The 14,681-nt window shown below is 52.0% G+C and overlaps 1 protein-coding gene across 1 annotated transcript in view; it reads left to right on the top strand.

Moving 5' to 3' along the window:
• Window positions 1-12,869, top strand: part of HUNK (hormonally up-regulated Neu-associated kinase) — a 112,658-nt gene extending 99,789 nt beyond the window's left edge. Inside the window, exons 10-12 of the mRNA XM_060010045.1 lie at window positions 2,680-2,727; window positions 8,239-8,419; window positions 11,471-12,869. Of these exons, the coding sequence (XP_059866028.1) occupies window positions 2,680-2,727; window positions 8,239-8,419; window positions 11,471-12,129 (888 nt within the window). The 3' untranslated portion in view covers window positions 12,130-12,869. The remainder of the gene's footprint in view (window positions 1-2,679; window positions 2,728-8,238; window positions 8,420-11,470) is intronic.
• The last annotated feature ends 1,812 nt before the right edge of the window (window positions 12,870-14,681 follow it).

Raw genomic sequence — 14,681 nt, 5'->3', positions numbered from 1 at the left:
CACCCAGTAGAGGCTCAATAAATATTTGCTAGATGAACAGACGAAATAATCAAGTGGACCTTGGCTCTAGTCTCAGAAAATAGAATTGGGCCAGCATCTGGGGAAGGTCGAACCTTCCAGGTGGGACACCTAGCTTGATTAAAGTAGGGGACCCCCTGCACCATAGCGTGCAAGTCGAATTATCATCACCTGATGGCCATGCCCTGTGGCAGGGAGGGACCTCTTACAGTCACTTGCAGGGAGGGTGGGCACCTCGGCTGGGGTGAATTCACTGTTAGGCTCCCCTGCCTCTTGGTTTGACTGTTTAGGGCCTCAGGTAATAACACAAACTTAGACGTACCGCATGCAGCTATGTGTGTGCCTAGGCAGCTCTAAGCCACGTGGCTGACGCCCATGTCCTTGGTTGCCCTAGTACCCTGCCCTGCTTGTGTGTTAAGTGTCAGAACCGCGATGGGAAAGGGGCCTCTTTTTTTCATCCAGATTATTATTCTCAGCTGATTATTTCATTTGGCCCGGAAAACACATAGTAAGCATTTTAAAACATTTGTCGAAATATTTAATGGTTAGGGTTTCAATAGGAACGCTAATGGGAAGACAGCATTTCAATTTTCTGTGATCCACTTGTTTTCTCCAAACTGCAGCGATCCTTGTGCTAATTAAATTACAGGCTCTGACTAGATGATGCAACTCCTCTCTCTGTTGGAACCTAGAAAGTGGAATGGGGCCAGTTAGAAAAAGTGGTGAGAAAGTCTGAAAGAAGCCAGATTTTCCAGGTAAAGCCCACTCAGAGCCTCTGTGGGGTTCTTCCCAGTTACCATCAGCTGGTCCAGGAGGAGAAGCGGCCAAGTGGCAGGGGCGGGAGGTGTTGTGAGCAGGAACCGTGGAATGAAGTTCAAGGTTGTACACAAGCCGGCTGGGGAGCGGCTCCGCGGCCGTGTCCGGGCACTGAGGGCACGTGATGGTCTCTTCTTCTCGATCCTGGTTCTTTTTCTCCAAGGAGACGGAGGAGCTGAATTAAGTGGAAAGAGCTTCCCTCTTGGGACTACAGTGCCGTCATTTTATGACTTTACCACTTTCTTCCCCTCTTCTTCCTGTAACAGGCAGAGATTATGTCTGGAAAAGCGGGACACTTGTCTCACCTTAGGCATGTGCCCCAGAGATTCCTTTTCCTAAGACAGAGGCCCTGGGGGACCATGGGGGTCGTCGCAGAGCAGTCATCATCTCTAAACTGGCTTATTAAAGCTGTGGAGAGCCAGGAGCCAAGTTTGTTTAGTCTTGAAGAATAATGCTAATTTGTAGCAAAATGTAAGTTAGGACTGGAGGGCTTCTCTGGAGTGTCAAAGTAACACTGCAGTTTTGGAAGAAAAGTTGTGCAGGGGTGTGGAGGGACTGTATTCGTTTGCTAGGGCCGCCATAACCAAGTCGCACAAACTGAGTGGCTTAAACAACAGAAGTGTATTGTCTCCCAGTTCTGGAGGCCAGAAACCCAAGGTCGAGGTGTCTGCAGGATTGGTTCCCTCCGAGGGTTGTGAGGGAGAATCTTTCACGCCTCCTAGCTTCTGGTGGCTCCTGGCAATCTCTGGCATTCTTTAGCTTGTAAAAACATCACCTCGATCTCCGCTTTCATCTTCACATGGCGTTCTGTGTGTGTGTGTGTGTGTGTGTGTGTGTGTGTGTGTGTGTGACCAATTTCCCCCTTTCTATTAGAATACCAGTGACATTGCACTAGAACGCACCCTGATGACCTCATCTTAACTTACTTACTTCTGTCAAGGTAACACCAACACTCCTTCTTCTCAAAGGCAAAGGAGAGCAAACTTTCATACTCCCCCCTCCCCCAAGCTTCAAAGAGGATGTGATGGGCCTGTCCTGACCCTGTCTTCAAGTAAGGCCACATTCTGAGGTCTGGGGGGTTAGGACTCCAACATATCAATGTGGGGGGAATAAAATTAAACCCATAACGGGGACTGTAAGTTTAAAGGTAAAATATTACAATGATTTTTCTTTGTGTCATTTTAAAATCTGTACAAATTTTTTTTTTCTTTTTTTTTGCGGTACGCGGGCCTCTCACTGTTGTGGCCTCTCCCGTTGCGGAGCACAGGCTCCGGACGCGCAGGCTCAGAGGCCATGGCTCACGGGCCCAGCCGCTCCGCGGCATGTGGGATCCTCCCGGACCGGGGCACGAACCCGTGTACCCTGCATCGGCAGGCGGACTCTCAACCACTGTGCCACCAGGGAAGCCCGTGTACAAATTTTTAAAATCAAGTATGGAATCAGGTCAAGCTGAATTGTTAGCAATCAGAACAGTGGTTACCTTTGGGGACAGGGAGAGGATGCTGGGAACGAGGGACTTCCAGGTGCCGGCTGGGTTCTGTGTCTTGATCAGGGTGCCATTGCGATGTGGTTTTGCTGTTTGAGGCAACATATTGAACTCCTTACTCATCGTCAGAGCACCCTTGTGTTATGTGTCCTAGACTTTAATAAAAATGTTGCCTAGAAAATCTATCCAGGGCAGGCGTTAGGACATCTGCTGCCTGCTTCCACGACAGTTTGGCTTCTCGTCTATAAACTTTGAAATGGAGAATCCTCAACCGGAGCTGCAAGTGGGAGGGGGTAGAGCTTAGGAAATAAACAGCAAGTGAAGCTTCTTGAATTGTTGAAAAATGCTGCTTTTTACAGGCCTCCCTGGGCACCTGGACAAGAGACCTCGAATTTCACGCTGTGCAGGTAAGAACTTGGGGGGTTATGTTGGATTACTCAGAGTTCTCCAGAGAAACAGAACCAATAGTGTGTGTGTGTGTGTGTGTGTGTGTGTGTGTGTGTGTGTGTGTGTGTGTGATGCTTGGACACCCAGGGAAGGGCTGATGTTTCAGCTTCATCCCCATGTCTCCTGGAGGCAGAATCCCTTCTTCCTCAGGACACCTCAGTCTTTTTCTCTTAAGGCCTTTAACTGATTACACGAGGCCCACCCAGACTGTAGAGGCTAATCTGCTTTACTCAAAGCCTACCAATGTAAATGTCAGTCACGTCTACCATATACCTTCACCGTAGCACCTAGACTGGTGTTTGACTAGACACGGGGTACCCTGGCCTAGCCAACTTGACACATGAAAGTAACCATCACCTATGACCCTGAAGGTTGGCAGATCTCTGCCCAGGGCTCTGGACCTTGCACACCTCCATCCTGTCCTGAATTCCACCATGCAGAATCCTGTTGTAAGTGGATTTGTCAGAATCCCTCAGATCAGATCAGTGCTGTCTATGCGTAGTTGACCATTTTTTTTATTGTCTTGCTAAAACTACACTCTTGGCTATGCGTTCGTGTTTCTACCTGTAAAGAAGTGGGGTTTGGCGCAGTGGTTGAGAATCTGACTGCCAATGCAGGGGACACAGGTTCGAGCCCTGGTCTAGGAAGATCCCACATACCGCGGAGCAACTAGGCCCGTGAGCCACAATTACTGAGCCTGCGTGTCTGGAGCCTGTGCTCCGCAACAAGAGAGGCCGTGATAGTGAGAGGCCCGTGCGCTGCGATGAAGAGTGGTCCCCGCTCGCCGCAACTAGAGAAAGCCCTCACACAGAAACGAAGACCCAACACAGCCAAAAATAAATAAATAAATAGATTAATTAATTAATGAGGACATACTTATTCAACATCATCCTCTATTTAAAAAAAAAAAAGAAGTGGGGTTTACAACAGTCCAGGGCTTCCCGGCTCAGTGGCCTAATTTATGAACCAAGCCCTCTTTTTTCTCAACTCAGTTGGTTGTTTCCTATGGCGAAATCAGGCCTCTGTGGCTTTCCCTTATGGGATGGGCCGCAAGGAGCCAAAATCATCCAGCAGACAACACCTGGGCCCCTGGGCCATCCCAGGTGTCCACGATCCGCACCTGGTTCTGTTGTTCCAAACATCCAGGTGAGGTTGTCTCATCATCAAGGGGACACCAGGCTCCAGAAAGCCCAAGCTGAGTGGACTTGAAGGCTCCTCAAAGAGGACAGCTGTAGCTCGCCCCCAGTCCCCTGGCCCCTCCGCTGTGCCATCACTGACACCCTGTGGTCAGTTCTGCACCGCGTGAGGGGCAGGTGGCCCGGCTGGGCAGCACTTCCTCCTGCAGCCTCGGGGGTGCGGGGCTGAGGGGGTGGGCCCAGGAGGCGTGGCCGCATCTGTCCTTGTTGAATGAATGCCTTTGCCTTTCAGACAGTGAAGCAGGCGAGATGTGGGGTTCATTTATATAACCGAAGAGCTTAGGAAGGACCCGCCCTTTTGGTTATAGATGGGGAGGCCCGTCCCTCAAGGGGAAATGACTTGCTGAAGGTCACCTGGCCATACCTTCAGGAGCAAAACGGGAAAGGCAGGGGGAGGGCTTCGGCTCTTTGGAGCCAGGAGCCTGGAGTCGCAGGGAAGAGTCTAAGGGGACCCGCGCCCTGGAGCTCAGATCTCAGAAGCTGAGGACTGGCTCCCCCATACCCCCCGGCCCGGCTGCCGAGCCTGCAGACACCTCCCTCCCGTAGCCCAGTGGATCCTCACTCACTGGTTTCTCCCTCTCCTCCATCAAACAATCCACGACATCCAAAGAGTCTTGGGTAGATAATCCTTTAAGGGGTCACATTTTCAAAGTGTCCAGCTTTGTAAATGTCCACGCACATGTGTGGTTGAAAGAAAACAAGAAGCTGTTTTGTGCGGGGTTTGCTTGTGGCCTCCTCTTGGATCTGCCTTGGGGGTGCGGACCGGGCGTGAGGGGGCAGAGAAGACCCCTGAAGCTTCAGCTCCACGGCCCAACCTTCGGCGCACGCGGGGGAGGGGCGCACCGCCCTCCCGTGAGAATCAAAGGGAAACCAAAGAGACCCGAAGGCAGCCAGCGTTGCTGGGTGGGGTGCGCAGGAATGGGTGCAGGCATGTCAAAGGGGGAGCGTAATTAGTCCTCCTGAAGATCTGTTTCTGTTACATAAGGCAATTTAGCGTCCTGCTCCCTGGGAAATCTCTTTTGGAGAAAATAGGCCATGCAAATGAAAAGGTAGAATTGGATAATCAGTTGCATCTGTAACCTGTGTTTGGAAGGCATGAGGATGGCTGCTTGTAAACAAACTTGTTTCCTGGGGGCTGGTGACCCTTCCACCGGGACTGACTGACCCAGCGGGTTATCCCGATGAACTCTATCTGGGTGGTGATATTGGGCCCCCGAAAGTTTGCATCTGGAACCTTTAGCTTTGAGAACCCACGGAGAGTTAGAAAAGGGCTGAGCCGGACCCAGGAAGCCGTCGTCAGGAAGCCGTCTGAGCGTAGGGAACGCAGGGCAGCCCAGAGGAAGGCGTGCTCATCATTCTTAAAAAAATCCTTAAAAAGGGGCTGGGGGCGGGGGCAGGGGGGGACTCCAGTTTCGTTTTTTCTTCCAAATACTCTTGTTTTACAATGTATCACGAAAGCGTGTTTGATTTCTTTTTTCCTGTTTAAGGTGTTATCAGGTAGAACTTATGAGTTTTCTCATAAAAACAGAGATAGAACAGAGCAAAAGGATGGAATTCTGCCAGACTTTTCAGGACAGGCCCTTTGATTTTTGGGGGAGGCTGGGGAGCATGAAAGCTCACTCTCCTTTGCCGTAGAGACGGGGGCCTGTTGGTGTTTGATAGAAATGGGGAGAGGGGGGCAGTGGAGAATTGTGTTTAGCCTTGGCCTGGAGCAGATGCCCCCTTCCCCCCTCCGTAGTGTCCTGCCCACGGCCTCCTCTGTAGCATTCCAGATGCCGACCCGGAGCCCTGGGACTACAGCGTGGTCCCTGATCCTGCAGTTGCTGTGCCCAGCCTTTCTCTATGCCACTGGAAACGCCTGGCCCTGCCCCAGGCTTCTGGAGGGCAGTGTGGAGTCAAGGGTTAAGAACACCGACTTTCACGGAGGACTGTGAACAACTGAGTTGCCGTCCGGCTCCTGGATGAATTCTTTTTTTTTTTTTTAATTGAAGTATAGTTGATTTACGATGTTGTGCCAGTCTCTGCCTTACAGGAATGTGACTCAGTTATACACATGTAGACATTCTTTTCTTTTTCTTTTATAAATTTAGTTATTTATTTATTTTATTTTTGTCTGTGTTGGGTCCTCGCTGCGGTGCGCAGGTTTCTCATTGTGGTGGCTTCTCCCATTGCGAAGCACGGGCTCTAGGCGTGTGGGCTTCAGTAGTTGTGGCACACAGGCTCTAGAGCACAGGCTCAGCAGCTGTGGTGCACGGGCCCAGTTGCTCCACAGCATGTGGGATCCTCCCGGACCAGGGCTCGAACCCGTGTCCCCTGCATTGGCAGGCGGATTCTTAACCACTGCACCACCAGGGAAGCCTGACATTCTTTTTTTAAATATTCTTTTCCATTATGGTGTATCACAGGATATTGAATCTATTTTTGTGTCCTATACAGTAGGACCTTGTTGTTTACCCGTTCTAAATGTAATAGTTTGCACCTGCCAGCCCCAAATCCCAGGCCATCCCTCTCCCTCCCCACCTCCCACCCCCGCCTCGGCAACCACCGGTCTGATCTCTACGTCCGTGAGTCTGTTTCTGTTTCGTAGGGAGGTTCATTTGTGCCATATTTTAGATTCTACATATAAGTGATATCATATGCTATCTGTCTTTCTCTTTCTGACTCACTTCACTTAGTATGATCATCTCTAGGTGCCTCCACGTTGCTGCAAATGGCACGGTTCGTTCTTTTTTATGGCTGAGTAGTATTCCGTTGCATATATGGACCACATCTTCTTTATCCATTCCTCTGTCAGATATTTAGGTCGTCTCCATGTCTTGGCTATTGTGCATAGTGCTGCTATGAACATAGGGGTGCATGTCTCTTTCTGAATTATAGTTTTGTCTGGGTATATTCTGAGAGAATTCTTCACCACTGCAGGCTCCTCTGCAAGAGGGGATAACAGTATTTGCCTCATCCTGGGTCGTGCTCTTAGAATAGGGTCTTGCATTCCAGGCATCCTCAGTAAAGGTGGCAGTGGCTGCCCAGAAGCTGGGGAGGGTGTTTGCAGAAGTTTCACCTCTGCTTTCATCCCACTTCACTCCTCCCCAGGTGCAAGGCGTAAGCCCCGGGGAGCTATCGTCCTCATGGTGACGCTCAAGGCGGTGCTGGGCATCCCCACTTTCCATCTCTTCCCAGTCGTTCTTTCCCACTCAAAACCTGGACATAATGAACCCCAGTTCGTAAAGGCTCTGAAAATCCTCATTAGAAAAGGCTACCTGAGTGCAAGGGGATGTTTCCTTGAGAAGCTTTTCAACAACATCAATGAAAAATAGATGAGCTCTCTTGAATTGCAAATGCTCTTAAGGTTTTAAGGCAAGAAATGTGAAAATCGGTCTCTTTTTCCCCCCCTCCCTTGTGGTGAGGTCCAGTTTCAGTTGCCTGTTTAACAGTAAACATCAAACGTAATCTTTAGGGCCAGAAAAAAGCTTCCTCTTCGCAGCATCACCCTTCCCAGAAGCTTGAACCCAATTAATTTTAATTCAGTTCCGTTTCCACTGGCTTTTTTGTTTTTGCTTTTTAATATTTCAATAACTATTTATTAAGCTTTCTCTCTGTGCCTGGCTTCATGCCCGAGGCTGTGGGGTGGAAGATATATAAAACAGTCAAATTCACTCCTAGCAGAGGGATTATAATTGAGTTAAATAAAGGCAAGACTGACAGCACAAGTGGTTGCATCGTGCCGATTTAAGTACGCAAGTAAGAGCCCGCGTGCCCAGAGCGGGTAAAGGGGTCAGAAGCTCACCTAGACGGGCTCAGGGCTCCGTGGGCTGCTCGTCCACCTCCTGGCTTGACTGAACACACAAGCACTGAGGAAGCAGTTGCGTTGCCTTTGTAGAACTGCCTTTGCAAAACCACTACTGTGGGCAGAATCGTAGGGCTCTGCTATAAATAAGGCAGCAGGTTTCCGGGAGTCCTCATCTGCTTTGCCTGTTTGTTCAGCTTGTTCTAGAATAATGGACTGCCCAGGGATGACCTTGCCCTTGTTGGAACACATCAAGACGGCATAAGGCAGGGACCTGGGGACCACCGAAGGCTGCTGTGGCCCAGGCGGAGGGAGGGAGGTTCCCTGGAGCATCCACTGGGCCTCAGCGCTTCCATTGTTCAACACGTAGCTGAGAGCCTAGCGTTTTGGAAAACTGGCGTTTCTTAACTCTATTCGATAACTCTTCAGAGAGGGACTCCATTGTGTATTCTTGTGTGTGTCTGAGTACCTATGTTGCTTCTGATTGGAAGGATAAAAAGCCCAAAGAACAAGAGAAAAGAGGGGATTTTCTTCATCGGCCGTTTTCCAAGAAGTTGGATAAGAGCCTGCCATCGCACAAACAGCCCTCAGCCTCGCTCATCACGCAGATTCAGAGCACCAGGGCCCTGCTGAAGGACCGGAAGGCCGCCAAGCCTGGCTTCCCCGACAAAGGTGGGTCGGCTGGGGGGGCTCTCCAGGCCATTTGTGTTCAGCTGCGTGGCCGCTGTGTACCCCATGCTGGTGGCTGTGTAGGCCCCTGGGACAGACACACCTCTCGTGCCCGTGGGAAAGCAGGATTAATGCGTGCAAGGCAACCTGAGAATAAGCAAGTCCAGACTGCCTGGTGTTGTCCACCGGTGTGGGCAGGATTTGAGGAAGCAGAGATGGGGTGCACGGGATTGTGGGAGCAGAGATCAGGGTGTAAGGTATTACGGGAGTAGAGATCAGGATGAAGGAGCAGAGATCGGAGGAATGGTTTTGCAGGAGCAGATAGGGTGCGTGGCATTGCGGGAGCAGAGCTTGGGGTGCATGGTATCATGGAGCCAGGAATGGGTGTTCAGTACTGGATGGGCAGAGATCTTGGCGCGGGAGCCGTGATGGGGGCGTGCTCTTGTGGGAGCCTTCACCAGAAAAGTGCACCCTGAGAGGCAGTGATGTGGGCTTTGGGGTGGAGGTAGGGTGCTCAAACCCAGCTCTATAGTTGGTTGCGGCCCAAGTTCCCTCCCCTCTGAGGATCTTAATTGGTTCCCTCACTTGTGAGGAAATCTACCCATCAGAGCTATCGGGTGGCTCGAATGAGATCCGCGTGTGGGCTACTCTGCCTCGTTCATCAGCCAGCACGTGAGATAACTGATCGATACGGGTCTCCTTCCTCTGGGGCAAGCATCCAGCGATGCAGAAGGGAGGCTTAACACACACTGAGAGCCGGGAGGCGGGCACAGGGAGCCGGGGAGCATCCTGAGGCCAACTGGGGGGTAGGGGAGAGGTTCTCCTTACAGACGGCGGATGGGAGAGATTGTGGAGTCCGGTCTTCGATCTCTCTGTTTTAAATACGAAGAGACTGAGGTTCCAGGAGGGCCCTGGCTGTCTGAGATCAACCAGTGGTTCCCTGGGCAAGCAGGAAATTATCAGAGAGATTCAAACAGCACCAAGCAGCGCGGTCCATTTGGCTCTGAGACCAGTTCTCACCCAGAGGAGAACACCTCCATTTAGTTCAGTTTCATTCTGCAGGTTTCAGGAAGGTAGGGACCCCACTGGAGGGACTGTGCTTGTCCCTCCTTGGGGGATCCTCCTTTCTGGCTTGGGAACAGGCAGCAAATCCCGTTAGGACCCTTGGCAGTGGCGTCCTGTGGATTCCCCAAGGAAAATCTAGGTCAGGGCTGCATATTTGGGGGTAACTTTGCAGCCCCAGAGATGGAGTGCGTTTCTTGATACTTTTCTGGACCAACTGTCCTCTGTTTCTTTGCATTTTCCTGGGATTTGAGAGCCTGTTGCTGAGAAGCACCCCGGAGCCTATATAATTGCTAGCACTGACCACTCACTGTGTGGTAGGCAGTGTTTCAACTCTTGCCTCAACCCAGGGAAATCATTCTCGCCCCCATTTCTAGAGATGAGGAAATAGCCCAGAGAGTTGTCCAAAGTCAGAGAGCTGGTGAGTGACGGCACCCAGATTTCCAACCATGCAACCTGGCTCTAGAAGTTTCTCTCCTGACCAGTGTAGCCTACTGCCTGCCGGGCAGGATGGGATGAAGACGAGCCGGCAGTCACGCTCGAGGGTCGGGGCTGGTGACTATGCCCTTCTTGCAGGGACAATGCAGTGTCAGGCTGTATGCCCCGGGGCTGACTCTGAGCTGGGGATCAGTAGGGCCAGTGTGAGGGGCGTCCTCCCAGGATTTGCACCTCTGGGAAGTGAAGGAAGCAGGACGGCACGGAGGGAGAAGCCGGGCTACAAGTTGGGAGCACGCAGCCATTTCGGAGGGACAGGGACCTCACATGCCAGCTGGAACACTGGAGACGTTAGCCATCGATGAAATTTTCCTTCTCTCTGCCAGTGAATCTCGGGCATCTGTGCTGGCCCGAGGAGGAGGTTTATTTCAGGAGCTGTGTATTTATTTGTGTAAGGTGAAGAGGATTCCCAGTGCCCTGGGCTGTCCCCGAAATCACTGCCGGGGGCGGCAGCTTGCTCCTGCCTCTGAGCCCCGACGGGGCCTATAAAATATGATGGTAGGAAAAGGCAGCTAAGACAGGGCCTGTTCCACAGGAACTTGGCTTTACTTCCCTCACCTCCAAACTCGTGGAGGTTTTCCCTTTCTTTTCTGGCAGAGTCTGCAAACCTGGATTCTAGTCTGTGCCAACTTGAAATGGAAACCGTGGGGGTCAGCTGGTTGCCTTAAATATACAGAGGAAGGGTGTTTCACCCCTGTTCAGAATTAGGTGAGGCTCCGGTGAGACCAAAAAACACGAGGGAGCCTTAAAAAGGAAGGGAGTTCTGACCCGTGCTATGCTGACACGGAGGAACCTTGCGGACATCGTGCTCAGTGAAACAAGGCGCTCACAAAAGGACAAATACTGTGTATTCCACTTATACAAGGGACGTAGAGTAGTCAGATTCATAGACCGGTTGCCCCTGGCAACCACTGTTAGATTTGCAAGGTGAAGTGTTCTATTTCACAGCAGTGTGGATGTACTGAACACTACTGAACTGTACACTTAAAAGTGGTTAAGTAATAAATAAACACTTTAAAATTCATGTTATGTAATTTTTACCATCTTTTTTTTTTAAAAAGTCACGAGGGAAACCCTCCTTCCAGCTTTGATTATCTGAGGACCAAATTTGCAAGTCCTCAGAGAGCTGGTATCCGTGTGCTTCCCCAGTTTTGTGGTCGTTCTGTTGAGCCGTGGACCTTGTCATTCAAAGGCTCTTCGGCAGGGTCCGGAATTTTAAGCAACCGACAGGAGAACAGATGTTAAGCTGGAGCCATGAGGCAAATCAGAATCCAGGAGGCCTCCCATCACCAGCCTTCTGTCTCCTCCATTCTAGGAAGACCGTCTGATTCCCCATGGGGAGGATGGGATGCTGAGCACACTCACTTCATGGTTCCATCTGACCTCCCTGGATAACACACTGTCTCAGTGGAGCTGGAGGTCAGAGCAGGCGGGAGTGGGCCATTGGCACTGTTCGTGCGGCCGTCTTCATGTTTCCTTTGCTTTCTTGGTGTGCAGATTCCTTCGGCTGCCGCAATATTTTTCGCAAAACCTCGGACTCCAATTGCGTGGCTTCCTCCTCCATGGAGTTCATCCCTGTGCCACCCCCCAGGACACCCAGGATTGTCAAGAAACCAGAGGCCCCTCAGCAGGGGCCTGGGAGCGCTGGCATCCCTGCCAAGGAAGACCCCCCGATGCTGGATATGGTGCGCTCCTTTGAGTCTGTGGATCGTGATGACCAGACGGAACTGCTGTCCCCGTCCCATCACTATAGGATTCTGAGCTCCCCTGGAGGCCTGGCTCGAGGGAATCCCGGTGAGCGGACGCTCTCTCCCGTCCTGCTGCCCGGAAGCCCGTCACCTCTCCAAACCCCTTTGCACCCCACTCTGGTCTCCTTTGCCCACGAAGATAAGAACAGCCCCCCCAAAGAGGAGGGCATGTGTCCCCCAGCCCCGGGGCCCGGCAACAGCACCACACAGCCCCTGGGGAGCCCGAACTGTGTGAAAAGCCGAGGCAGGTTCCCCATGATGGGCATCGGACAGATGTTAAGGAAGCGGCATCAGAGCCTGCAGCCCTCTGCAGACAGGCCCCTGGAGGCCAGCATGCCCCCGCTGCAGCCCCTGGCCCCCGTGAGCCTCTCCTTCGACGTGGCTGACGGGGTCAAAGGCCAGTGTTAACCTGGGCAAGCAGTGGGGTTCTTGGCATTTCTAAGGAAAGCAATGGAGCAGCTCCATACATCTGTCAGGGCATGAAGACTCAAAGGCCTCTCACAGAGCATCCTTCACGGTCTCACCTCCTCCTGACATGCGATGTCCCCACAGCTGAAACCCACAGACCCAAGAGCCCGTACAGCCCAGTCCCGAGTAGGGCCCCCTGGAGATGCTGGGATCCCCCAGGAGGGTTGCCTGCCCGTGCATCCAGCTCCAGTCATGCACGGCCTCCTTCCTCCCACCCACTCACGAACGCTCCACCCACCTCCCTCAACTGCGCTGGGGGTGAGAAGCCAGCATCGGGCTCTGGGCCACTCAGATGACAGACCCTTCTGAGCTGTTTCTCCACTTCGTGCTCTGTGTGCGCCTCTCAACGGACTGTCCTCTTTTCAGCAGTCAGATGGCGGCGTCACGAACTGGTTCACCCAGGCACGGTTTCCCCTCTTTTCATAGAGGTGGATCCCTGCAGGGGTGGCAAGAGTTGGCGACCTGGAGCGCCCAGTCCCATGAACCCCTGGGGAGGACAGGCAGGAACCTCCGAAACCAGCACCGTCCCCTCTGAGCAAAAAGGGGCATCTGGTCAAAGACCGATCCGAACAGTGGGGATGCCAGTGAAAGGAAAGGGCCGATGGGGACAAGCGAGGTCTTGACAGATTTCTTTTCTCTTTTGGTTGAAACTTGCTAATGGTTGAATTCTCTTCTCCGAAGATGACTTTTCTTTATGTGATGTCATTAGACCGAAACAACATGATTTTTAAAAACCTGGATGGAGAGATGAGAATTGATTTCACCAAACTCCTGTTCTCACGGGAGGATAAGCATGGAGGGCATCGAAGCTCACCCGGGTGATGTTTTGAGCGGCTGGTGGCCTACGCTGGCCTGCAGCAGGGGCGAGATCATAGCCGGCCGTGTGTTCTTCCCATCGGATCAACAGAGCCCTGATCCTGCTGGAAAGTGTAACACATAGTTGGAAAGAGAGAAGAGAATTGAGGTTGGAGATGGAGGTACTCGGAAGGCGCCATTAGCTCTGTGCAATGCGGTTTTCAAGCTGCTGAAGGAAACAGGCGTGATTTAGAATTCAGCCAGTGTGCCGTGGGCTGTGAGAGGCTCGTCTGGAGGGCATCACGTTCAAAATACAGTATCGTATCTTCTTTGAGGACAGCAGCGTTCCTCACGCAGGCTTTGAGTCCATGTTCTGTTTTCACACCTTTTGCCGAGGATGGAACCAAAGATGCATCTCTGGGTCTGTGTCTGTGCCGTCCCTCTGTACGTGTTCTGTGGACCCCAGCGTTGTCTGACCGTGTGTAGCTTGGAGCCCCCCGGGGGCTGTCTCCACTGGGGTCTGGGCCCTGGCACTTGGCGGGGACCCCTTGGTGGTGAGCAGAACTGGCAAAAGAAGAAGAATCAGCACAGGTTGGATAGAGGTCAGTTCGGAGACAGGTTACACTGCAGCCTGGAGTCTTCAACTGTTGGCTGGTGCAGGTGCGGCCAGAAACCACTAATGTGGCCACCCCAGGGCTAGTCCTCCCAGCCCACTGATCCCGAACAGAGGCCACAGCCTTTGAGCATTTGCAAAGCCTGCCTTCCCTTCCACCGGCAGCCAGCCTGTGCCAGAGAGGAGTGGGGATGGTCCTTCATTTCTTCTCATTCAGCACTGGTGACCTTCTTCCGCCCCAAACGTCTCTGAGCAAGGAGACAGTGGATACCTGGCTGTCCCCAGAAGCCACTGCCGTGGCCCGTCTTGGCTGACCTTGACAAGACCTGGAGCTGCTGCTTCCCCCTTGATGGGCTCGCCCCAGCCCTAGGGCTAGGGAGTAAGCCAGGCTCCCCGCCGTCGGTGGCACTCCTTTGGATGGCTGCAGACTGGGTTGCGGAACTTTCCGTTGAAAATAGAGCTTTTTAAGTCGAGAGAAGAAAAGCATCTGAAAAAGTCCCTCTCTCCATTTGACATGAAGTGTTTGGTTTTTGATCGCCGAAGAAGCCTTTTTGAAGATGGTTTCCAGCTGCAAGTGCCGACTCTGCAGGCTTGCAGGCTACGTGCCTGTGAACTTGGTCTCGCTCTTTATGTCTCTCTCTTGTGTTTTACTTGCCTCGAGAACATGAGCATTTCTGTGTCGCTGTTAGCTTGCTGGGACGTGTTCCCCGATCCTCGTATGCTTCCAGAGCAGCTGCAGGCTCTCCTACAACTGACCAAATGCATCGCCACTGGCAACTTGAACTGTGAACTCAGGTTTCTTCCAAACCCAGTGAGAGGTGAGGGGGGAGTGAGGAAGGGGGGAAACTGTATTTTGTGTGTGTGAGCACCTGACAAATCTATGGAATCGAGTGAGAGAAGAAATGTTAATTCTTTATTATTTTATTATATTTATATGGAGACCTTGATTATCCCTTTGGTAGGTACAAAGCGTGTTGTCTCTTTGACCCATGACTGTCTCTCAGTAGTAGTCTGCACCTGTGAGCTGAGTCAGCCTATAGTTACTGCCGGAAGTGACAACTATCTTCGTGTGACATCCGGGAGG

The sequence above is a fragment of the Delphinus delphis genome, chromosome 4 (genome assembly GCF_949987515.2).
Source record: "Delphinus delphis chromosome 4, mDelDel1.2, whole genome shotgun sequence".
NCBI classification, from domain to species: Eukaryota; Metazoa; Chordata; class Mammalia; order Artiodactyla; family Delphinidae; genus Delphinus; species Delphinus delphis.
The sequence above is the reverse complement of the archived record's forward strand: the minus strand, read 5'-3'. Positions and strand labels throughout refer to the sequence as shown.